At 43.6% G+C, this 25,648-nt stretch overlaps 1 protein-coding gene across 1 annotated transcript in view; it reads left to right on the forward strand.

The window, feature by feature from the left end:
- rod (rough deal) overlaps positions 1-25,648 on the forward strand; it is a 76,169-nt gene that overhangs the window by 30,633 nt on the left and 19,888 nt on the right. The window contains exons 18-24 of the mRNA XM_045752777.2: positions 2,409-2,529; positions 3,172-3,306; positions 8,455-8,795; positions 11,576-11,799; positions 12,423-14,368; positions 17,774-17,925; positions 20,650-20,832. Coding sequence (XP_045608733.2) covers positions 2,409-2,529; positions 3,172-3,306; positions 8,455-8,795; positions 11,576-11,799; positions 12,423-14,368; positions 17,774-17,925; positions 20,650-20,832 — 3,102 coding nt within the window. The remainder of the gene's footprint in view (positions 1-2,408; positions 2,530-3,171; positions 3,307-8,454; positions 8,796-11,575; positions 11,800-12,422; positions 14,369-17,773; positions 17,926-20,649; positions 20,833-25,648) is intronic.

The following is a 25,648-nucleotide window of genomic DNA, read 5'->3' on the forward strand; positions in this document are numbered from 1 at the left end:
TTGGGGCAGGCAGGCACGTTACGTAGGCCGCCAGGCGGAAAAAACTCAATATTTTTGGAGCAAACTTCAGTCTGTGCAAATTGTTTTTAGGAAACTTGTATATATGTTATTACATTATTATTTCTTTTGTTTTTGACTGATGAATTGTTCTAAAATTACTGGTAATTCCTGTACTGTACTGTACTGTATAGGCCCCTCCACATCCCCCAGGCTTTCCCCCCCCTAATGCTCCCCTCTCTCTCGACACCACCCGCCCACCCCACCCAAGTTCAAGTTAACTGGCTCAGATTTTTATCCGGCCAAACACCCGCTGGTCCGGCTCCCATGGACGTTTTGGCTGGATGGGAGTTAACTTTATCCGGTCATGATTTTGGCCGGGTAAGGGCATTTTCCGGATGCTTGGATTCCAGATTAGCGAGTGTCTACAGTACTAAATATTTTGTATTAGATGTTAGAACTGTTTCCACCTGTGTACGAACTTTTTTATTTTGGCATCTGAAATTTTACCTGTATTATACTACGGCATTAACCCTTAAAATGAGCAACACGTCACATGACGTGTTGAGTAACTTGCTATAAATTGCGCATCATGTCATATGACGTGCTGGAGTACCGCCCAAGATTTGAATGGCCAGTGGGGTAGAGGGGGCCCCCATATGCTGCCCAGGGGCTATAGTGGCTATAGTAAACAGCCACCATTTTGTAAAAAGATCCAGCTCACACTACCAACGCGTGGGAGGGCCCCAGTTACCCAGCAGTCACCATGGCGAGCGCACGACCGAGCGCCTGCCAGGCACGCACCACGCAATTACTTACCAAAGAGCAAATAACTAGTAAATTATTTTCTGATGGTGAGGAAAGTGATTTTGATGACTCTGACAATGATAAGGACTACACACAATTGACCGATGATAGCAGCACAGTGAAAATGAGATACAGCCTCCTCCCATGGCGTGGCCTACACGCTTACCCGTGCCTCCTCGCCCAGTGTCTACTCCAATTCACCCACGACGACACAGTTCCTGTGCTTTAGGGTATGAGGATATTTTGGGCGATGAGTCAAAGGAAGGCGACTCATTTTCTGGTTTTAGTGAAGAGGAATCAGAACATAGTGTTACCGAGCCTGTTGCTAGTACCACTGGTGTTACTGGGTGAGAATTTGTCGCATCAACAGCGTCTCGCCCAGCCAAGCGCCACCGCATGGCACCACATGAGGAACCAGACCCTCATGTTCACGTACTTTCACTTCACGTTCACGTAGCGTCCGTACTTTGTGTATAACGGGCTTCAACTCCTGGTCCACAGAGTGTATCGCTTCCTCGCCTGTGTGTTCCTGTTGCGTCTCGCAGGACACCAGATGTACTTGTGTGGAGTTATGGTGACGATTTTATTCCTCTAATTCCTGCCTTTGACAATAAAGACTTTGAGATTATAGAGCTTTTCCGTGATAATAGTGAGGACGTGTGAATTGGATTATTTTACAGCATTCTATGATGAGCCGCTCATGGAATATATTGTACACCAAACGAACCTTCATGCGGCTCATCTCATTGGAAAAGAGATAACAGAGAAAATATAATCTACTCTCATCCTGGTGTTTATCCACATTACTGTAATTACCTAAGTGTAGTTACAGGATGAGAGCTATGCACGTAGTGTCCTGTCTTTCCAGCACTCTGTCATATAACGCTTTGAAATTACCGACGGTTTTGGCCTCCACCACCTTCTCACCTAACTTGTTCCAACCGTTTACCACTCTGTTTGCGAAAGTTAATTTTCTTATATTTCTTCAGCATCTTTGTTTAGTTAGTTTAAATCTATGACCTCTTGTTCTTGAAGTTCCAGATCTCAGGAAATCTTCCATATCAGTTTTATCGATTCCTGTTACTATTTTGTACGTAGTGACCATATTGCCTCTTTTTCTTCTGTGTTCTAGTTTTGGCATATTTAATGCCTGTAACCTCTCCTTGTAGCTCTTGTCCTTCAGTTCTGGGACTACTTGTACACAGATAGTGATGCTAGCTGCCAAAATAGTAGGTACTCATTTCCCAGTACTGGTGCACTATGCTCAGTAAATCCAGATCCAGATGGGAATAGAACAATTTCCTTGCCTAATGACAATTTAAATTACCCTTCGAGCCTGTAAGGACAGGTGCTTACCTGATAGTGATTATGGGACCCTTGAGGTGTGGCTGTTTAAGCTGTACCTACTAGCCTTGTACCCAGTACCTGTTGTGTTGTAATTTAACTCTCCTGACTCTGGTTGTCATGAGTGGGGAAGGGTTGAGGCTTGATGCACATATTTTACTATTTTACTAATTTCATTATTGATGCATCTATTTTATAATTATTTCATCTATTTCATTGCTATAATACAGTACTGTATTAATGTTTACCTTATTTGGCAGGAAACCAGATGGTGTGAAAAAACTTCTTCAGGGATCAAGTAATAATCTTCAAAGACAGACTTGTCAAATGCTGATTACATTTGCCACTCAAACTATGCTCTTTCCTCCAAGAGGACAGAAGGTAAAATATAACTTCATCTGCAGCATCTTTGACCTGTTGTATATATAGGAGTTTTATTTCCCAGTTACTGTATTTATCTCGTGAGCTCCCCAAGTCAAGGTCTTGTTCGCCCATGGTTGGTAGTTAGTGCACTCGGGGCAGGGAGATGATTTTTGCTGGCAGAGATGATAACTTTGAGCTGTCTCTGCTGGGTCATACTAGAACATATTCACTTCTGCACAGAATATAGGCAATTAGTGCATTTACTTAAGCTCAAAGCCTTACCAGGTACATTTTGTGCATTATATAGAGTACCAAATGGTGTGCTAGATAGGAACCCAATTGCCCACAAGATAACCACTCTAGACTGTGGCAGCACTGCCCCCACAACAAAGCAATTAAACCCATACTCTGACTAGAGCCAATAGCAGACAATATGGACAGGCAAGAACCAAAACTATTCAATTCGTGGAAATTGTATTTATAATTTTTTTCATGGTGTACCACCACCTTTGTGAGCTAAATAACTTAATGGCAAAATTTGAGCCAACTCCCTATTATAATGAATCTTATTTACTGATTTAATAATTTATATAAAGGGAGAAAAACTTGTTTATAAATTAATATTTTTGTATCGTTAATCTAATGTTACCTTTCTGGCAGGGACGAGAGCTACATTTAGCTGTGACTGAGGGTATGGTAGCACTGGAGATGTTGTTAATAAAGTGGCATTGCACGACTGGGACCCCATTTGATGAAAATTTATTTGCCAATTTTCACAAACTTCACATTTTACAGGCAAGTATAAGTGGATATTTATTGACTAGTACATGAATAAAATTTGTATTTGTTTAATATACTGAACATAATAAGCAGTGAAATATATTTACAGAGCTTGGAATTTGGATGTACAGTGACACCTCGACTTCTTATTGCCCCCACTTACGAATTTTCTGGGGGGAGCCCCTACGGCTCCCCAGAGCTATCCAGGCTGATAAGGATAGTCCTAACTTTTGGCATCAGTCGATGTGGGTGAAGTCTAGGCCTACCGGGGACCACGGCCAGAACCTGGGCCCCTCAGAGAGGCACGAGGAGCAATGGCTTATAAAAATGCACATGTGATTTTGGAGCATTCTATATCTGCCATGAACTGGGACAGGCACCCAGAAAGGTAAGCTCCCCAAAACAAACCCCTATTCTGGTGAAATTAACAAAAATAACTAAAGTGGACAGAACTCTCCCAAGGGAAAACGAGCAAACAAGCACGACTTCAAACGAGCTGCGCTGCACGTCTGTGCAGCTCCCCCCTCCCCATGAGGGGAAAAGGGGAGCCCCAGACCCCTGCGCCGGTGATCCACGCCTTCAGTTCCTCGGCTGATGGGATAAGACTTAGACGTTGTGGGTCCAGCTCCAGATTATCTTTGTGCTTTGCCTGGGTTCAGTACTTCTCTTCGGTGGTGTGTGAGCTGGGAGTTATATTCACAGGTTTTCGGGCTGCATGCGCTTAGGGCTCCTTTCCCTAAGTGCCCTTTAAGTACTGCCCTAAGGGCTTGGGGTTGCCTTCCACAAGTCACCTTGGGTCTACCTTTGTTGGTCTTTCGCTGCTTGGCAATTGACCGCCCCGAGTGTTTTGGGGGATTGCTCCCTTGTTTGCCTTGGGGTAAGTGGTAGTTTTTTTGCACTAGTAGCTTGGGTGCCGGTTAGCAGTACCCTGCCTGGGATAACCCTTAGCAGACCTAGTCTAGGGGCCCTGGGATTCCCTGCTGGGTGCTTAGGTCCAATTGATGTGTCCCCTGTATCTCCTCTCGCTTTTTGCGAGTTTGAGGGTTGTTCTGTCCCCTTGTCTCAGGGCGACCCTCGTTGTTTTTGCCTCTTGTCATGCTGCCTGTTGGGTTGGTGACACATTTGACCCTGAGTCCTGCGAGCTTTGTTGCTTGATGTGACTCAGTTCACCCAATCTGGTGATGATGATATTTGGGTCGCATGTTGCAGGATAGGTTTAGGTTACTGCAGCGAGCTATGTTGGTTGCTTCCCCGGATGCCCCGAGGCTGCCCCGTTTTGTTTATAGGGACCTGGACTTTGGGGTGTTGGTCGCTTCGGCCTTGGTTCCGTTCGCGCCCCTCGTTCTTTCCCTGCTGTGGTTCATTTGGTTACTACCCCCCCTCCCCCTTCTTCCGGCTCCTAAGCGTCTGAGGGCTTCGGGGTCGGGACAGGGTTTAGAGGCTTCTGGGACTCGGGCAGTTTCGGTTGAATGCGAAAGAATTCAAGTTGGTTCCTCCTACCGAAGCTCCGAGGTCTGACCAGTGGGCCCATCCTCTTCCTGCTATTCTGGCTGCCCCGACTTTTTCTTGTGAGGCCGGGGCTTTGGAGGACAACTTGGCCCCGGGGCCTGACGTGGAGGTTCCCTGGGTTGGGGAGGAGCTGACTTGGGAGCCTTGGGCCCTGTTGGACCCCGCCTGGTTTTTCCGACCCTCCGAGCGGGGCTTGCTGTTACAAGGAGTGGGGTTTTCCTTTCTTCCCTCTGCGTACGACTTGGATTTGGGTTCTACTCCTCCCTGGGTTCGGTTCTGTCTCCCTGCGGGTTCTTCGGTCTCAACCTTCCGGAGGTTTTCGGCTTCCCGTATCTCTCCGCCTGAGGTGCGGGCAGCCATTGCGGCTCACCTCCTGTGCGACCCGGAGTATTCCTCTCTATCTGTCTTCCTTCAGGTTTGGGTCTGTCTCTATACTGGGTTCGTTATGAGGTTCCGGAGTCGTCCTGGCATGCAGACTGCCCATTGTTTTCGCTGGGTGCTTGGGACACCTTCTGTCGTAACCACACGCTGGAGTTGCGTGAGGCATTGACTGTGGTCCAGGTTTACCTGGGGGCGACTTTGCGCACCTTAATGAGTGCCTTTTCACTCTGGCTCTTCTGCGGGATGTTGGCGCGGTTCAGCTTCACGTGCAGGTTCCCTCCTTGTCAGTAGCGCTTGTGGCTGAGGATTTGCGTGTGCAGGACTCATTGGCTTCGGTCCTGCGTTTCTTTTCCTTCCTTGAGCTGCCTTCGGATTGTCTTACGGAGGATGTAGAGGCGCTTGGGGCCGTTCCTGGGTCTAGTGCCTTGGCTTCAGCTGCTTGTGCCTCGTCTGCCCTTTTGAAACTGTTTGTGGCGATCCTGCGGGATGTGCTGTTGCGGTTTTTTGTTGTGCGCCTCGCATGTCGGTAGGTGGTGCTCGCTTCCTTCTTGGAATCCGCTTGGGCCCTGGCTCTTAGATTGTCTTTGCCCTTTGGTCCTTTGCTGTTTATTGCTTCTGCGGTCGAACAGTATATGCAGGCGGCTTTTTCCAGCTGCCGCCCAGTGTCTGACCTTTTGGTTCTCCGGGGGTCCAGGGTGGGTTCCTCTCGGAAGGGTCATGCCAGGGCCCGTGGTTTCGCCCGTCAAGGTGGGCCACAGGTGCCAGTTTCGGAGCCGGTGTAACCTTCGGTCCCAGCTGCATCTGGCCGATGCAGTGCTTGCTCTGCGCGCAGGTCGGGTTCTCGTAAGTGGCATCGGACCTTTTGCGGTTCGCCCCATTGACGGGGCAATGGGGGGGTGAGTTTGGTTTTTGGTTTTTGGTTCTTGGTTTTTCTGTACTTTATACTGTTTGAAAACCCTTTGATTTTCAGAATGATACACAAGCAAGGGTTTAATTTTTAAATCGCCACTCGCATTTGAACACACACAGCATAAGCGTAAACCTATCTTTCATAGGCTTGTGTCCGGGCAATGATTTTCCTCCTTGGTAATGTACAGGTATGTCCTTTTAGGCAATCTTTTCCAGAACAGTTTTGTCTCGTCACATGTTGCGGTAGGTATCCCTCAGCCTCTGCAAACTCTTTAAATTCTTCAATAAATCTTTCAGCCGCTGGTTTGTCTGAGCTGGCAGCCTCCCCATGCCTCACAACACTATGAATACCACTTCTTTTTCTAAATTTTTTAAAGCATCCCTCTGCTTGCCTTAAAGTCTATCGTATCTGCACTCGTTCCAGGGGTTTTTCTTGGCAAGTATAGTGCATATTGTTGGCGTGGGTTTTGTTGTACTGCCTCCAAAGTTCAACAACACGTGCACCATTTTCATACTTCCGAATGATCTCTTGTTTTTACTCTATTGTTGTCCTCACATGCGATTTCTTGCCTTGATCCTTACCACTGGCTTTCTTGGGACCCATGGTGAGATATATAACAATTATTTTTATGGTCAAACGTGCCAAAAATCCAATGAAAACACTGTAAGTCCTGGTGAAGTAAATTCTGTAAACCTAACTTGCCAACATTCCTCCTCCCACAATACCGTTTGTGGTGTTATTACACTATATACACATGTTATATAAGTATCAACATGTTTTATTCACCATAACTACTAATGAGCTGGTATGGTGTCCAAACAGCATAGTGACCACTGCATGACAAGTCACACAGCAGACGACAGTCTTACTCACTCCCTCACCTAAATGGCTCCTCCGAACATAAGCTTGTTGCTGTTATTACACTATACACACGTTATATACAAGTATCTACATTTGTGTTCAACATAGTGAACAACTAAGCTGGCATGGTGACTCCAGACAATATCATGTTGCCACACACCAGCCAGCAGCCTACGCCACCTCTCCCTCCCTCCCTCCCTTGCCAGAAATACTCCTCCCACCACTAATTCACATCGCTAATTCTCACCACAATCCTGCTATTATCAGAATTCTGGTCACTAAATCATGTAAATGAATAATTTTCCACATGTTTATTTTGTAAAGGAACATGAGAAATCGCTGGGAGAATTTTAGATGGACGAAATAATTGGAGAGTGCTGTGGCTAGCGCTGTGAACATCTTGAACATCATTTATTCACTGATATTTGAACATTGTACACAGTCTTTATCACAGTCAGGCTCTTTTGTAATATCATGGCTAAATAATATCAGATACATATATATTTGGTCATTTTTAGGTGATGCTGTGGTCACAAGCTGAACAACAATGCTGTTAGCTTATGCTGCGTGTGCCATCCTTGGTTACTCACTCGGTACTGAGGCTTTCACACCAGGGAATGTTGCCGACGATTTTTTTTTAAATGGTGTCTGTTTAGGAGACCCCTGAGGAAGCTGATGTGAACCCCATGTAGCCGCGGGAGTTATGAATGATACTCTATACCTATAAGATCCCTGAGACTCGTTGTGCACCATCTGTCAAGAGCCTCAAGGTGCATTGTGTAGTGCAGTGGTTAAAGGGCACAGTACTTGGCTATTTATCATTGTATGATAAACTTGCACTTCCTCAGATTAGCAGAGGAGTGCAAAATTGATATACAGTGTACTGTATACGATTTCATTCCTCAGCCTACCTAATGGTAGGCTGATCTTGTGAATAGATCATGTTAATTCATTGTAATAAATGTTTAAATCCTTAATTTTTAAGATCTTAGTATATTGAATATTGAACACCATAGTCAAATTTTTATGGTGGTACACACAGTGAAACTATTGTAAAGTATTTAATAAAGCTTTAGGTGACAAAACTTGGAGAATTATCTTAATTTGTCACCTCTGATTTGAAGTCCTAGACCCATTATACGAGAAGCCTGTAGTTTTTATGCATTTAATAATTATTAAATAAGTAGTAAATTAATATAAAGTGGAATGATTTTCTAGTGATATTAAAATAAATAAATATCATATAAATACAAAAAATAGTAAGAATGTTGCATAAATAATTAAAATAAATTTGTCTCGAGGGACTTTGGAAACTTGCCTTAATTGGCTGCTATAAAAAGTATTTACTGGGTATTTAATTTTTCCAGTTTTTCTCGTGTATCACTGATCCTTACTTGACATCTCCAGATGTTTTGTTCTTGCTGTTATGTATATTCCCAGCGTGTTATACTTTACATGATTTACAGAGCTAGAATGTTTTTAAATGAAAATCAATCTTGCAGGTTCGCTATAGTCTTTTCCCAACACTGAAGGAATTAAATGACAAAAGCTTTTGCAAGAAATTGTTTGAGGATGAAGTGTCAAATTGGTGCAAGGAGAATGGTACCTTGTGGGTTACTGAAGGAAAGACATACGAGGACACAGCTTCCAAGAGCACCGGGACACCAGGAGACGGCAAGACCTCTCTTGCCGTCAACAAAGAGGAAAGAAGTTCCTCGAGAAGGTTGAGCCATTTTCAACACGTGGCATCTTTGCTAGGAATTTCGCAGGGTCATTTGTTATCTCTCTTGGCCTCATTAGCTGCCAAGAATGGTGAGCTGAAGACAGCAGTTTACATATGCCAGTAAGTTTGGCATCTTTATTAAAGAGTAAAGAGTGGTGCATTACTGTACTGTAGTTTTATAAATGAACGGATGTAGCAAAATATTTTGAGCCCTCAATTTTTTTTTTTTTTTATATAATACTGTACTGTACTATCTTTTTAGAAACATGGTAGGCTTAATGTTGACAATGAGTTAATTTGTGTATTGAAATATATTTAAAGTTTTTGGTAAGTAGCTGGTTTCTGCATACAGTATACTGTACTGCTTGTATCCATACATCTTATGGCTGGGGTCCATTTGAAAAAGTTAGAGAACAATTACATGAGGAAAGCTTCCATATGAGCTTATATAAACATCTACCTCTAGTTTCTATTGTTTCCCCTTGATGCCCATTGGTACCATTTCCTTATTTAACTCATCCACTTGCCCATGCCAGGATGCTGGATTCCTTCTCATCACTTGAACAACATTTATGTCATTCCTGTCAGTGCATATCTACATCTCATGTCTTTGCATCTCACTTGTATGTGGTGGCTCTCGACAGCCTCCTGAAGTTTAAGGTACTGATACTACAGTGCCTCTTTTAGGTGTCTTTGTTGTGCTCTTACCCTGGCTCTGGACATGTATCTGGAGTGGGCACCACCTTCTGTTGGGTTGGAGGCTAGTGTCAAGAGGCTTGGGAGATTTTCCATGGGAGGTTTTTGTCTTGGGGGCTCCAGATTGGGGTATTTGGGTGTTGTCCCTCCCGATTCACTTACTCTTTTCCTCGGCATCCCCTCGAGGCATCATCAGATTTTTCTTGTTAGTCAGATGTTTAGTAGGCCGCTGCACTGCATCAGTTGCACTCATTCCTGCTAGTGTGACTCACTATGACATGGCCTTGGATGCCAAGGAATATATACTTTCTTATGCTGTAGGCCATCTACTAGACCTATGACTTTCTCAAAGCTCTTTTCATCTTCTGTGGCACTTTCTATTTGTTACAATATTTCATTTTCTTAACATTAAAAAGTGATTAAGGATTTGCTTGTGTGTAATGTTTTCTTGATAAATTTTGTACTTGTAACATATTCCTTCTTGATTTCATCCCTAATGCACCTGTCTAGTTACTGCAATTGTGGCTTCCTTAACTAACTTTTCAATGGATTCCTTACTGATTGCCACACTACTTGGAGTCATCAGTCGCAGAGTTCTTGTGTTCCTACCCGGGACCATGAGCCCCGGCCCCCTCACAGAGGTGCAAGGAGCAATGGCTCACAAACACTTTACATTTAAAGTTTATCATCTTGCCATTGGCCAGGGAAGCGCCCAGAAAGGTAGTCGAATCAAAACAGACTACTGCCTGGTTGAACAATGCAACCTATGCCCTCGAAATACCAAACAACCTCCCAACAAAGAAAACAAACAAGCAACAAACTTTATCCAACTAATTTCCCACTATTTAGTTCCACTCCCCACCCCAGGAGGTGGGGAGGGGAAGCCAACCTGCAACCAGTCAGTTCTTGACTGATGTGCTTTCGATCACCAGTCTGTCTGGCCACGGTTTCCTGCTTATTGGAGTCATTCTGTTTGATTGCAGCTGTCTCCTTTTCTAGTAAAGAATGAGATGATGGGCTTCCAGAGGGGTCCTTTGGTTGTTGGTGCTTGGTTGGTTTGGCCGGGGGTGCAGCATGTGTTAGGTCCAGTGACGGCTTTACACCGCTACCTGCGGGTGACCGGTTCTGTGTAGGTGGACGCACTTTGGGTAGATCTGGTTTCCCTGGTTCCCTGTTCCAGGGCTTGTGTCTCAGGTTGTCTGCAGTGTTAAGTCTAGCCAGTCTGTGGTCTACCCTCTTACCCATGATGTCAGTATAACAGGGGCCAGTCTTTAACCTCACTTACCTGGTTAAATGCTGGTTGTTATTAGTTCTATTTATCCCAAAGTTCTCAGTGTAACCTTCAGTCCAACTCCTCAAATCTAAAACATATGAGCGAAGTATGCCGCTCTGCCGGCTGTATTTGGGAACATGTCTTGGGTCGATATTCGGGCACGGGGGTTTTGGAGGTCTAACAGGGTCTTGGCCGCCAGGTATCTGGTGAACATCCCTGGCCCTCTGCAGCCTTGTTGCTTTGGGTCATCTGTCGTGGCCAAAAATGTCTTCGGATCGATACCTGCAGTGCTACCGCCACCCTGGTAAGTTCCTGTTTTTCCTTTTCTGTGGTAGTTAGCTTCAGGGAGCCAACAGGGCTCCCCACAGAAAATCAGCGTTGAAAGGGATGAAGCACCAGTTTGAGTGAGCCCCAGAGGCTTCCTCCCTCCTTCCGGTCAGTGGCTTTTATCATTTAAGAACTGGCTGGTGGTGCCAGGCCAGCGATGGAGCTAACGAGCGGGGTAAGTTGGACGAAGTTTTGAGTGTTTGTATTCTTTCTGGGGGAGTTCCTTTGATATTTTAAGAGTAGAGGGTGCATTGTTCAACCAGGCAGTAGTCTATTTTGATTTGCCTACCTTTCTGGGTGCTTCCGTGGCCGATGGCAAGATGATAAACTTTAAATGTAAAGTGTTCATAAGCCATTTGGGGCGCCAGAGGTCAGGTTCTGGCTCGTGGTCCCGGGTAGACGTACAAGAACTCTGCGACTGATGATCCCAAGTAGTGTGACACTTGATCAGTAAGCTAGCTTCAGGGAGCCTCTGAGGCTCGCCCAGAAAATGGTGTTTTATCAATTTTTTTTGTTAATGCTTTAACAAAGGTAAATTAAATTAATGTGCCTTGTATTCATAAAATATTGTTGAAAATTTATGATAAATTCTTTAAATTTTCAGAGAGATCCTAGCAGACCCAACAGTTGTGGATTACACAGAAATTCTTACTGAAGTAGTTAAACTAATTGTTGAACAGCAAAATTCAAAGTTAGTTGAAAATGGAGAATTGTCGCCTCTGAATAGATCAGAACTGCAAGAGAAGAATTCTAGCGTTAAGTCGTGTGCAGACCTTGTAGAAGTGTTGTATGAACTTGTGAGTTCAGCCCTGATATCTGTGCATCCAGGTGAGTCAAATAGATACAGAAATATTTATTTAGCAAATGTTTTAAATTATCATTGTTCTACTAAAAGTTTGTTAAAGTAACCTTGCTCCTGTTGCAAGTAAAAACAAATTATGTGCATTATAGGCACATATGATCATTGTTATTGTCGTCAGATTAAGTAGGTCATTAATAAGAGGATGGTTTTAATACTGCGCTGCTTTACACCTGTGCTTTCATAGCTGAGTGTACTGTATCAGTGTGTTAATGTTTAACCTTGAGGGGATGCCTGGCATAGTGACCGGGAATATCTCTCCCTCCTTCATGCCTGGCATAGTGACCGGGAATATCTCTCCCTCCTTCATGCCTGGCATAGTGACCAGGAATATCTCTCCCTCCTTCATGCCTGGCATAGTGACCAGGAATATCTCTCCCTCCTTCATGCCTGGCATAGTGACCAGGAATACCTTCATGTTTGGCATAGTGATGGGGTACCTCCCTCAGTTAGCTGCAGTTAGACCTGTTTAGTATTTTTTAAATATATTCTTTCCTTATTGATTGGGCAAGTTTCTTTTGTTCTGGTGTATTTCCAATAAAAGATGTTAGCTAATAATGCATGTATTTACATTATTTTCGTACATCAACAGACCGTGTGGAACCGCTGTTGGAGCTGGGGAGCTGGTGCTGGCTGGGCCAGACATTGTACGCACAGTGCCATGTGGAGGGTGTGTACACCAACACTGATGGTGTAGAGACTAGCAGTCCTTACAGTAATTGGAAGTTTAGTGCATTATTTCATGATGCCAGTATGCCTATTGAAGGTAGCTTAGTTACTTCACTGATAACACAAGCCATGGAAGTCCATTTGAATTTCTCTCATTACAAAAGTAAAGCTCATTCAGTTCCTTACCAAAACACTGATGAGGAAAGAGTTAATTTGTTTAGAAATGCACATCTGACAGATATCTTACGGGACGTGATATGTCATCTTCGTGCAAGAGGTCAAGATATGCTGGCACTTTCTATCTCATTATTGCTAGTTCAGCACTGCGTTATTTCAGGCACCCAGTCATCCTTGGTTGGAGGTATGCCTGATTGGCAACAAGTATTTACACTCTTATTAAAAGTTGTTGGGAGTACACGGCCTGATTTAAAACTTGCTGTCAGCTTGCTTGTCTTACTGATGAAAAAAGAGGCTTTAAAAGTACTCAATGAACTTATCAAAAGATTTGGCTTTGATTACATAAGGCTTATATCTGTTGCTACTATAGGTAGAGACTATTGTACATTGCATGGACTGCAAGAGTTTAAGGAACACTTTGAGTTGTTGTTAATGAAAGCTCAGTGGGGTAAGCGACTGAGTGACCTGAATATATCATTCAAGGAAGCATTTAAAGGAGAGAGTGCTGCTTTGAAAACTGTTATGGTCAATTTGGTATCTCATTCAGAGTGCTCTTTCTCCATACTCTATGAGTATTGCAAGAGTTTTAAATTGGATGTGACGGATGCATTGCTCTGCTATCTAAGAACTTCACTTCATTCCTGGACACCAGAATTGTCCAGTGAAGATCGGCATGTAGGTGGTATTGTACATATTGAACCTCCTCGTGCTTTACTGTCCAAATGCCAAGCCATTGTTGCTGAGATTACCAACAAGTCACAGTTGCAACAAATGCTCTTAGAACAGTTGGATTTGATAAGTTCCTACAGCTATGAATTTATTGAACTTGTATTGCAACAACTGATAATACTTGAAGATGACACCGAAGAATTAGATTTGCTAAATCGTGGTTTGGAAGTGGTAAATTTTCTTTGGGTATATGCTAGGCAGGCTGCAGTAAGTGATACGGAAGTAGATGAATGGGTCTCCAGCCATCCTCAGAGTTTAGGTCCTCCTGACATAGCTAAGTATCGTCTGCCTTTTCATGACCTCTACAGGAGGAGTAAATTGGTAATGAAAATAATTGAAGCAGAATTGAATATATTAACTGTTGATAAATGGCTTAAAGCTTCTCATTTCTTGAAATTAAACCCAGATCAATTGTGCATGATGGCAACGCAGAATACAGTTTCTAAATCTTTAGAGATATCTGAAAGATCCAAATATAACTCTCCCTCTGGAGTGTCTGAGACGAGCAATGTCAAGACGCCCCAGTGGCAAGTGTGCAGTAGCAACAGTGCTCTGTTGGCCCGTGTTCAGTCAGTGGTCAGTAAGATCCAGCATGATGAATTAGCAACTGCTTGTGCTAGTTGGGTGGTGAACAGACTACCTCCAGGAGCTGACAAAGTAGAAGCCGCTAAGAAAAGTAAACTGCTGGCCAAACAGTGGAAAGAGCGTAGTCAAGATCCCAAGTCAGCCGAGGCGTGTATACGTATGAACCTTCGGCACCAGCAGCTAGCTATTGAGCATGCACTGCATAAACATTGTCTGGCAGAGCCACAGTATCTGGCACTGACACGTACTCCGGTAGTACTTATCTTTGAACTCTACCAGCATCCGTCACTGGACTCTCTAGCAACTCTTGGCACTCAGACAATGCCAGATATAAATGCCTGCGTATCCGATATATGTAACATCATCGACTGTAATCAGGTGTGTAACATTTGTTTACATTGGAATGAATTTTAATTTAATTAAGGTTTCATTGAATTTTTCAACATCTGTATAGTGTTTTATTTCTAATATACAGTACTGTATACAGAGAATCAGATTACAGTGGTTACTCAGCAGGTACAGTAATTGTGTACGGTATTTTCAAAAGCTACTAATTTAGCACAGTGTTTCTGCAACAACTTAAGGTAATGAGTCAATTAAATTAGCATTTTTGGGATCATTTAATCACTGTGAGTTGAAGACAATAGTGACACAATTGGGGGTAACAATACAGGTTCAGTAGTAGGAAAGGTATCAATGATTTTGTTCTATAACTGCTTTTTATATATAATTTCATGAAGTGAAAGTATTGAAAACCTTCAATGATTCAAAGCAAGCATTGCAATTCTGTATTAATACTGCAATTCCCAAGTTTAAGTCTAGGATGCATTTCTGGAAATCAGGATGTAAATTGAAATCTCTTAGGCCATAAGATTTATTTTGGGATGCTTCCTCAGAAAAGAAAATTGTTTCCAAATTACAGAAAACTGTACAGATAATACTAATATGCTTTACCTAGCTCACCAACCATGGTGTGTGTCAAACTTTGAATTAAAATTCTCAATTTAATACATTTACTCAATTCACTGGTTTGTTGAAGTCCTCAGAATCCTAATATTTATTGTATTTTTCTGGGGGAGTCCCTTTGGCTCCCCGGAGCTATCCAGGCTAATATGGATATACAATGGTGCATTGGTTTTCCTAGTTAATCCATTTCCAGAGATGGTACGAAAACCGAAACTATGAAATCCAAAAAAAATTTTCCCATAAGAAATAATGTAAATTGAATTAACCCGTTCCACATCCCCAAAAATCTTAACTAAAAAATATGTTTTATATCGAAAACTACTCATAGGTACCTTATTTTTATGGAGGACTCTTGTTGGCGTATGGAAATGGTGAGGAAGGGAGGAGGAGGAGGAGGAGGAGGAGGAGGAGTGTTAGTGTTTGGAATGGGAGCCCCCTTCCATTATAACATCAGGCAGTGATGACTTTTATGGGGTACCCTCTCTCCTACGTTTTGCCTGCATACCACTAGGACCTGGTTGTGGCTCACTGCATGTTTTTCTCTCTCAAAACCTTTCCATAGACTTTGTTTTCCCTACGTTGTAACACTTGTCTGTAATGAGGCATCACAGTGTCACTAATGAGGTTAAGGCAATGGCCAACTACAGCTTACTCTGGGTGAGTTGTTTCAACAAAAGATTGCCTTTCTTCCCATAGTCTACACCACTTCTTAATTGTTGAAGAAGGGACAGTCTGTACTGCCTCCTCCTCCTCCCCTGAAGAAATTTCCTTAGCTTCCTCTCGTTGCTTCTCCTTGTGAAGGGCTAGGGTTTCTTTGTTAGGTCAGGCGCTGTTTGCTAGGTGTCCGAACCCAGGGGCCTTCTCGCAGCTCCGCCTCTTTCAGCAGATTGGTCCGGTCCGGTACGTGGCTGGTTCGATCTTCTCCTCCACTCTTCGCGTCTGGTCTTTTTGACGCGGGTGTATCACCACTTGTATGGTGATCAGGTGGCTTCGTTGATGGTGTCCCACCTGCAAGCTTCGTCTAGACGGCAGTATGAAATTTGTCGGCGGTCCTTTCGACATTTTTGTCTCTGCAGGTTGTCTTCGATTTCTGATCGGGTTGTTTTGTCCTTTCTCTCTTTGTTGTTTCATGACCGTCATCTTATGCCAAATACTGTCGCCTCATGTCTTGCGGTCCTGGCGGAGCCGCTGTAGATTGCATTCTGGTTGGATGTCACTTCTGCTCCGTTTCGCAAGCTTTCTCGGGCATTATTTCACCTCCGGCCTGCTCATGCGCCGCCTGAGGTGTCCTGGTCATTGGACCGGGTGCTCTCTTTTCTCTTTTCTCCTCGGTTTGTGGTGGCCCCCCCCCCCCCTCTGTTTAGGACTGTTTTTCTTGTTGGCATTGGCCTCTGGAGGTTGGGTCGGGGAGCTTCATGCTCTTCTATGGCACAGGGGTTTCTGCTCTTTCGGTCCTGGTGGTCGTTTCATTTGTTTGCAGCTGTCTCCTTCTTTTCTGGCGAAGAATGAATCTGCTTCTTTCTGAAGGTGTCCTTGGGTTGTTGGTGCTTGGTTTGTTCGGCCGGGGGTGCATCATGTTTTGTGTATGTGGTTCTTCGCAGTTATTTGCGCGCCACGGCCTCTGGCAGAGGACGCACTTTGGGTTGACCGTTTCCCTTCTCCCAGGTTGTCCGCAGGATTATTCAGTCCTGCCACCCTGCGGCCTATCCCCGCGCTCTCGCCTTTCGTAAGTTCAGCGTTTGGCTGCTGTTTTGGTAATATGGCCTAGCCTGTCTTCTGGCACTGGGCTTTTGGAGGTTGATCAGGGTCCTGACTGCACGTTACCTTGTTAGTGTTCTTCTCGGGTCGTATAGTTTTGGGTCGCAGGTTGCGACCAGTTGTCTTGACTTAGAGTTGAGGAGCGAGTGACGACCGCATCCCGGGTGAGTCCCATTTTTCTTATCTTTGGTTAGGTAGCTCCGGGGAGCCGAAGGGGCTCTCCACAGAAAACCAGCGTTGAATATAATGAAACGCCATTTTCTAGGTGAGACCCGCAGGCTCCCCAGCATCCTTCCCTCCCTCCCTCTGATCGGCGGTTTTTCGCATTTTTTTTATACGCAGCCTCTGAACTGGGGAGAGTTGCCAGCGTGGAGGTCTGGGATTCCCCCCCGTCTCTCTCCCGGGGAGGGGGGATGCGCTGCGGTTGTGGTGACTTCATGTTTGTTTCTCGGTTTTTGATTGGGGAGTTCTGTTTGCTTTTTCGGCTTTCGGTTTGCAATTTTTTGACCAGCGGTAGTTTGTTTGAAATTCCTACCTTTCTGGGTGCCTAATCTGGTAGATGGCAGATAAAGACGGCTTCCAATTACTCGCGGGTGTCTTTAGGCCATTGCTCCTCGTGCCTCTCTTGAGGGGGACCAGGTTCTGGCTCTGGTCCCCAGTAGGCTTAGAACTCCTTTGACTGACTGTTGCCATGGTCTAATATATACACATCAGCCTGGTATAGCTCCAGGAAGCCTTCGGATCTCGCCCAGAAAATGGCGTTTCATTACATTCAACGCTGTTCTTTTTTTACTGTTTCAGTACTGTATTTTGTATAACATTGGAATATTGTTTAACATCATACCGCTACAGTCGCCACAGTATGTGCCTCATGGAAGAGCAATACTGTACATTGTTAAAAAACTTTGGGATATACATAACACTCCTAAAACATGGATAAGTTGTTTTAAGAACCCAAGGAAGAAACAAAAGTAGATTTCAAGGGAGGAAAAGAAATGAAAGTTAAGATTATATTGTCATAGCTTTGGCATGTTCCTAGAGTTCTTGTGTATATTGCAGGTGACAATCCAGCTGGAGTTACTGGAAAAGTGGCTACCACCTCCAGAGTCCGGCGAAGGAATTGGATTGGAGGAGACGGTAACAAATTTCAAGATCGCTTTGGACCCAAGTTCCTGTGACAATGATCCAAGTGACGATGCTTCACTTTCCAGGTAAGTGATCCAAGTGACGATGCTTCTCTCTACAGGTAAGTGATCCAAGTGACGATGCTTCACTCTCCAGGTAAGTGATCCAAATGACGATGCTTCATTCTCCAGGAAAGTCATCCAAGTGACGATACTTCACTCTCCAGATAAGTGATCCAAGCGACGATACTTCACTCTCCAAGTGATCCAAGTGACGATATTTCACTCTCTAGGTAAGTGAGCCAAGTGATGATGCTTCACTCATCAGATAAGTGATCTACACTAGTGTGTGTGTGTATACACCTTACAACCTCCACCTCAATGGACATGAAGAAAATAAATAAATAACTGTAGAATGTATTACACTTATTATAAAATTACACAGCTTTTGAACCTTCATGGTTCATTCTCAAGTGATGGGACAATACAAGGCATATTGGATTTATACCATTATGGGGTCAGGTGTAGACAAATGGATCAAACAATGAGGTTTATAGGTCTATTCAAATGGATCACGAATGAGGCATAAAGTGTTGAAGAATATAGCGAAAATAGAGTATGAAACACATTCAAAGATTAATCAGATGTAGTGGGCATGGCATGTTGAGCAGTGTCTTTATGTTGGCATCTTCATGTTGCAGTCTTGTTCTTACTCTCATGGTGGGTAAAGTGACTAGTTCCATAATTTGGGTATTTATGGTGGGTTGTTCTATTTTTATGTGGATTGCTTCAAGAATTTGTAATCTTTTTACATCTTGGGTTTTGTTTGTTATACAAGTGTTTTTATTCAACATTTATCTTGTTAGGGTGATGTCATGGGCTTGTCTCATGTGATTTCTGGGGGCACTTGATTGAAGATGACAGGTCAAACGCCTTGTCAGCTTGGTCGAAGTCATACCTGTGTACTTAGATATCCTTCATGGGGGCAGGTGTACATGTTTACTACGTTTGACTGCTGTAAAGTGTTCTCCCTTGGCTTCGGGCTGTCAGGAGGTTGGTAGTCTTCCTTGTTTTATAAAATATGATTAGGTTTATGTTTTGGTTAGGAGTTGTGCTTTTTACTCCTTTATGGATTATTTCTTTAATTTTTCTTTCAAAGTTGAAATAATAATGAAAGAAATTATTCAACTATTCATTGAAAGAATAATGAAAGAAATAACAAGCATGACAAGCAAAAATACTACAATATGACTATTGGTCTGACAAGATGTCAGACCAATACTAGAGTATACAGCCCCAGCCTGAAGTCAATGCCTAATTAAACACAAGACAGTTAGAGAAGATACAGAGGTATGCCACCAGACAAGTCCCAGAGCTGAGCAGTACAAGTAATGAGGAAAGGCTACGAGAATTAAACCTCATCACTGGAAGACAGCAGAGTTAGGCAAGACATGATCACCTACAAAATTTTCAGAGGAATTTACAGGGGTGGATAAAGACAAACTATTTTGCATGGTTGGAACATGAACAAGGGGGCACAAATGGAAACTTGAGTACTCAAATGAGCCTTTTAAGACATTTTTCAGCGTCGGTAGTTAACAAATGGCATGTACTAGGAAGTGATGTGGTGGAGGCAGACTCCATACACAGTTTCAAATGTAGATTTGATAGAGCCCAGCAGGCTCAGGAACCTGTACACCAATTTATTGACAGTTGATAGGCAGGACCAAAGAACTGAAGCTTAACCCCTGTAAGCACAACTAGGTGAGTACCTAGTTCTAATAAGGTTGTTAATAAAATGAATGTGCTTTAATTGTTCACATGGTCTGAAGGATCTTACTGTAGCTTCTTGCAGAGTTTGGAACCTTCTGTTCAATAAGTCATGTTCAAATGGAGTGATTTGGTCTGGATCCTTGTCTGCTAAAAGCAAATTCTGTTGCATCTGAATTCTGCTGTTTTATGACAAAGTGTGTTATATTGTTAATAGTGCAAACTGTATAACATGCATTTGTAAATATTTTGTTAACAAAATCATTTTGAAATGGTACATTTCTGTTGAGAGCCCCCTCAGCTCCCTGGAGCTATACTGGGCTGATGTGTATGTATTAGTCCATGGCAACAGTCAGTTGATGGAGTTCTAAGCCTACTGAAGACAGCGAGCCAGAACCTGGCCCCCCTCAGAGAGGCACGAGGAGCCATGGCCTATAGACACCCCTGTGTAGTTGGAAGCAGTCTATATGTCATCTACTAGGTCAGGCACCCAAAAAGGTAGAGTCCCAAAACTACAGCTGGCGAAAAATTGCAAACCGAAAGTCAAACGAGCAAACTGAACTCCTCCCTCAGAAAACAAGCATGGCATCACCACAGTTCTGGCTCGTAGTACCCGGTAGGCTTAGAGCTCCATCGAGTGACTGTTGCCACCGTCTAATATATACACATCAGCCCGGTATAGCTCCAGGGAGCCTCCCGGGTCACATCCAGAAAACGGCGTTTCATTACATTCAATGCTGGTTTTTTAATTGAGCAATAATATTTGTTAAAATTGTGCAAGTTATCAGTACCACATTGTTATCCAGTTAATACAGACTCCCTCCACCTGATGTTTTCCATTGTTTTCAATGCAACTAATTATGCCAATTTTACAGTGAATGTAATCTTTCCACTGTGTGTGTGTGTGTGTGTACTTCCAGTGGTTGGGTTCCATTCCAACTATATTCTACTGCTTTTGTTTTTACACAACACTTGACAATTTAAATTCTTTATAGATTAGGAAAGCTAATTTTATTGATTAGTGTCTTGGTATTTTTGCAGGGTTACTTATCTCTTGCGATGCTGCTCTCAAGATGAAGCTGTGGGTTACCTTCTGAATCGTGCGCTTAATGAGGACACCAGTTTCTCTGCTGCTCATCGTCTGAGAGCTCTTCGTTGTCTACTGGCTATTGCTGATGAAGAGATGATCCAGAAGCATTGCCCTAAGGGTATCTCGTCCATTAGGTAATTATTGTTGTACAAGCTTTTGTTTATACATTAATTTGGATTTTCTTAATGCTTATAAGTACTTCTATAAATATATGTTGCTTTGTTGAACATGTGAAGCCAGGCCATTATGTATATCGGGTTATGTCGGTGTTCCTCATCCACAGATGGCAAAAAATAAAATGGTACCTATAGCATTCAATAAAATTTTCAGAAATGTCGGAATGTTGAAGTTTGGAAGATGTTTACAAATAAACAATTGGAATCAAAATAGGCTCGGATAAACATTTTCTATCTTGAGGTTATCTCGAGATGATTTCGGGGCTTAGCGTCCCCGTAGCCTGGTCTTCGACCAGCCCTCCTTTTTATTACACACCTCCAGGAAGCAGCCCGTAGCAGCTGTCTAACTCCCAGGTACCTATTTACTGCTAGGTAAACAGAGGCATCAGGGTGAAAGAAACCTTTTGCCCATTTGTGTCTGCCTTCTCCTGGGATCGAACCCGGAACCTCAGGACTACGAATCCGAAGCGCTGTCCACACAGCTGTCTGGCGCCCAGCTGCCAGGTGCCTAGACAACAGAAACAGTGCCTCCAAAGTCAGTGTCTAATTCTCAAAAGACAGTGACACCTAGAAGTGAGAACACAAGAAGTCCAGCACATCTTTTGACAAAAAAGACTTTCGACAGAGTTCCACACAAGAGGTTGTTCTGGAAACAGGAAAATATTGGAGGGGTGACAGGTAAGTTTCTAACATGGATGAAAAATTTTCTGACTGATAGAAAAATGAGGGCAGTAATCAGAGGTAATGTATCAGACTGGAGAAATGTCACAAGGGGAGTACCACAGGGTTCAGTTCTTGCACCAGTGATGTTTATTGTCTACATAAATGATCTACCAGTTGGTATACAGAATTATATGAACATGTTTGCTGATGATGCTAAGTTAATAGGAAGGATAAGAAACTTAGATGATTGCCAAGCACTTCAAGAAGACCTGGACAAAATAAATATATGGAGCACCACTTGGCAAATGGAATTTAATGTTAATAAATGCCATGTTATGGAATGTGGAATAGGAGAACGTAGACCTCACACAACCTATAAATTATGTGAGAAATCTTTAAAGAATTCTGAAGAAAGAGATCTAGAGGTGGTTCTAGATAGAAAACTATCACCCGAGGACCACATAAAGAACGTTGTGTGAGGAGCCTATGCCACGCTTTCTAACTTCAGAATTGCTTTTAAATACATGGATGGCGAAATACTAAAATAAATTGTTCACAACTTTTGTTAGGCCAAAGCTAGAATATGTAGTGGTTGTGTGGTGCCCATATCTTAAGAAGCACATCAACAAACTGGAAAAGGTGCAAAGACATGCTACTAAGTGGCTCCCAGGACTGAAGGGCAAGAGCTACGAGGAGAGGTTAGAGGCATTAAATATGCCAAAACTAGAAGACAGAAGAAAAAGAGGTGATATGATCACTACATACAAAATAGTAACAGGAACTGATAAAATCGATAGGGAAGATTTCCCAAGACCTGGAACTTCAAGAACAAGAGGTGATAGATTTAAACTAGCTAAACACAGATGCCGAAGAAAAATAAGAAAATTCACTTACGCAAACAGAGTAGTAGACGGTTGGAACAAGTTAGGTGAGAAGGTGGTGGAGGCTAAGGCTGTCAGTAGTTTCAAAGCGTTATATGACAAAGAGTGCTGGGAAGACAGGACACCACGAGCGTAGCTCTCATCCTGTAACTACACTTGGGTAATTACAGCATCCAGCAACAAGACAAGTTCTAAGAGCACCTTACAAATATGGTGAAAGAACACATGCTCTTGCTTAATAAACAATTGAGATAAAACATTGATGCAAGAACCTAAGCAGGAGGAACTCTGCTGAGAGCTGCTTGGTAAGAGACAACTGTGTTAGGCATAAGGTGATGTTCGGTAAGCAACCAGGTATGGAACATAACCAGAGACATGGACACGAATAAGGATGGAGACCCATAAACAGCTGGAATGAATATCGAGCCACATCATACTGGTGACATGACATTCTGAAGATAGTGACCACATGGAAGCCAACAAGAGCATTTAGCCCACAAAGATCTTTGACTTTGCCAGCATGGACAACAACATCTAGACTGAAAAAAGAGTTAAATAATTTACCATGTTTTCCAGTTCAGACAAAGCATGCCTAGTGCCAAGGAATCCCAATTTGGAAACAAAATCACATAAATATGCAGCTTGCCAATTCAAACAGATTAACCAAAAAAGTCAGACATGCATTTGAGACCTTGTAACGGTTCTATTGTTACGTAAAGTATGGTGACAAATAAACACAGACACTGAGACACTATATATATATTTGGTCGAATATACAGAAGTACACAGGTGATACGTTGGTGTGAGTTGAGCGCACTGAGCGTTGGTACAGTATCTCGCAAGTGTCTGCTCTAGACCACACTTGAAAGTAGACTAGTTAATGTTTGCTATTCTGCTGCTTATATTGCTCGGGCAACACCTCACCTCATTCATCTCCAAAGGTTGACAGGAATATTAATTAACACTATATTTGGAGCGAGTATATTATTGGGATAATCTACTCACTACAGAACTCCCCCTCCCAGGGGATGAAAGGAAAAATACTTGATCAAGGAACTTAGCTGGTCGGTGAATTGTACGCCCTGCTCGCGTTGCATGACCATCAAAGTTAACTTCCTCCTCTTCGCTGATGTCATCTAACTGGGGTCGTAGGGTGGGAGGTCGCACAGGATCGTCCATCGTCGTAGGATCAGGTTGTGGTGCGGCTGGTAATTGGGGTCGAAAAGTGAACTGCGTAGTCGGCGGATGTGTCTCTGGATTTAGCAGTATCGCAGACGTTGAGACGAAGCCTGGAGCAGAGCAGAGAGCTGAGTGAGGCCGGAGTCGTGGAGCTCTATGTGGGAGAGCGTGGCGGCTCGATTAAGATTTGTGAGTGTCTAAACTCGGGGAACGAGAGCGTGGCGGCTCGATGCGGTCGTAGTCTGCTGTCTGCTCTGTGTCGAAGCTGTAGCGTCTTGGGTTGATTAGGACTGTACATGCCGAGTACTACATTGTTGACTGTGGAAATTGTAGTCTGGTACCAAAAGATGTAGGCAGTGTGTGGACAAGCTCGGTGTAGCAGGAGAGAAGAATGTGCATAATTGTTGCGTCCTTGGGTCGCTGGTGGAGCATTTAGATCCGGGGCGGATGGGCTCGGGCACCAGGACATTAGGAGGTAATGTAGGCACGTAGTTAGGACAACGAGGTAATCACTGCTAGAGCTGAATTGTCCTGGAGGCGACGAAGAGTCGGAAACGCAAGCTGTAAGTCCTGTACTGCGCAAAGTGCTTGAGTCGGCAGAGTATCAGAATGCAGTGAACGTGTAGATGAATCTGACGAAAGAGCAGCTTTCGTGGGCGCCCCTGTAGAACAAGCAGTGCCCTGGCAGCGACGGAGAGTCGGCAGGACAGGCTGTAGATCACACATTATGTAGTTACTGATGAAGCTGCCAGATGAGTGAGTAGTCATCGTGGAGCAGCAAGCCGTAGTAGATGAAAATGCAGAGACGATCGCGATGAAAATCATAGCTATGGCAAGGGTGTTGGCAACGTTCCATGACAGGTGGCTGCGGTCCACAGCAAGCAGCAGCAGTGGAGGTCCAGTGAGAGTCCATGTTGTAGTCCATCGTGGCTGGGTATCGTCGAAACTCTCTGGGGTCACCAATGTAACGGTTCTATTGTTACGTAAAGTATGGTGACAAATAAACACAGACACTGAGACACTATATATATATTTGGTCGAATATACAGAAGTACACAGGTGATACGTTGGTGTGAGTTGAGCGCACTGAGCGTTGGTACAGTATCTCGCAAGTGTCTGCTCTAGACCACACTTGAAAGTAGACTAGTTAATGTTTGCTATTCTGCTGCTTATATTGCTCGGGCAACACCTCACCTCATTCATCTCCAAAGGTTGACAGGAATATTAATTAACACTATATTTGGAGCGAGTATATTATTGGGATAATCTACTCGCTACAACCTCATAAATATGAAGCACTGCAAAGACTTAGGCTCGAGAATCTAGAGAAAATGCTGTGGTCAGACTCGGTGTCACAATAGTGGTTACCAAGACAACCTTCAATGACAGACAATGGACCACCAGAGTACTAATAAAAGAATGCAGACAGTGCCCCTTGTGAGAAGGATATGTTTAAATCCAATCCACACAGCTGCCTTCTCTCCTACACTGATGAGAGCACTTGCCAATTCTGGAGTCCAGTGACCTTGACTGAAATGATAGATTTTGGACACAGGCAAGGTGGGCCCCAACAAATTGGAGTAAACACTTTGGAATTTTGTTTTTACCCCATTGCTGGTAGGGAACAAGCCACTATTAAGAAACCAGAGCTGCTACACACAGAAATCACAATAACGTGATGCGTCAAATAAACAAATCCACAAGGGCCGTGACGAGGATTCGAACCTGCGTCCGGGAGCATCCCAGACGCTGCCTTAATCGACTGATCTGCGACATGGTGAGTTGAAACCATTGAGTTCATTTGATGCATCACGTTATTGTGATTTCTGTGTGTAATGATGTAAGGGCAAAGAGGGAGAACGGCCTATTGACATAGCTCAAGTGCATGGGGGAATTGTGTAAAACCCTGGTTTGTGTCTCGGAGAGGCTGCGGGATCCAGTAAGTTCAGTAGAACTTCGGTTTCAACTCTTTTTACCATGTTGTAGCCCAGTCGATTAAGGCAACATCTGGGATGTTCCCGTACGCAGGTTCGAATCCTCGTCACGGCCCT

The sequence above is a fragment of the Procambarus clarkii genome, chromosome 48 (assembly GCF_040958095.1).
Source record: "Procambarus clarkii isolate CNS0578487 chromosome 48, FALCON_Pclarkii_2.0, whole genome shotgun sequence".
In the NCBI taxonomy this organism is placed as follows: domain Eukaryota; kingdom Metazoa; phylum Arthropoda; class Malacostraca; order Decapoda; family Cambaridae; genus Procambarus; species Procambarus clarkii.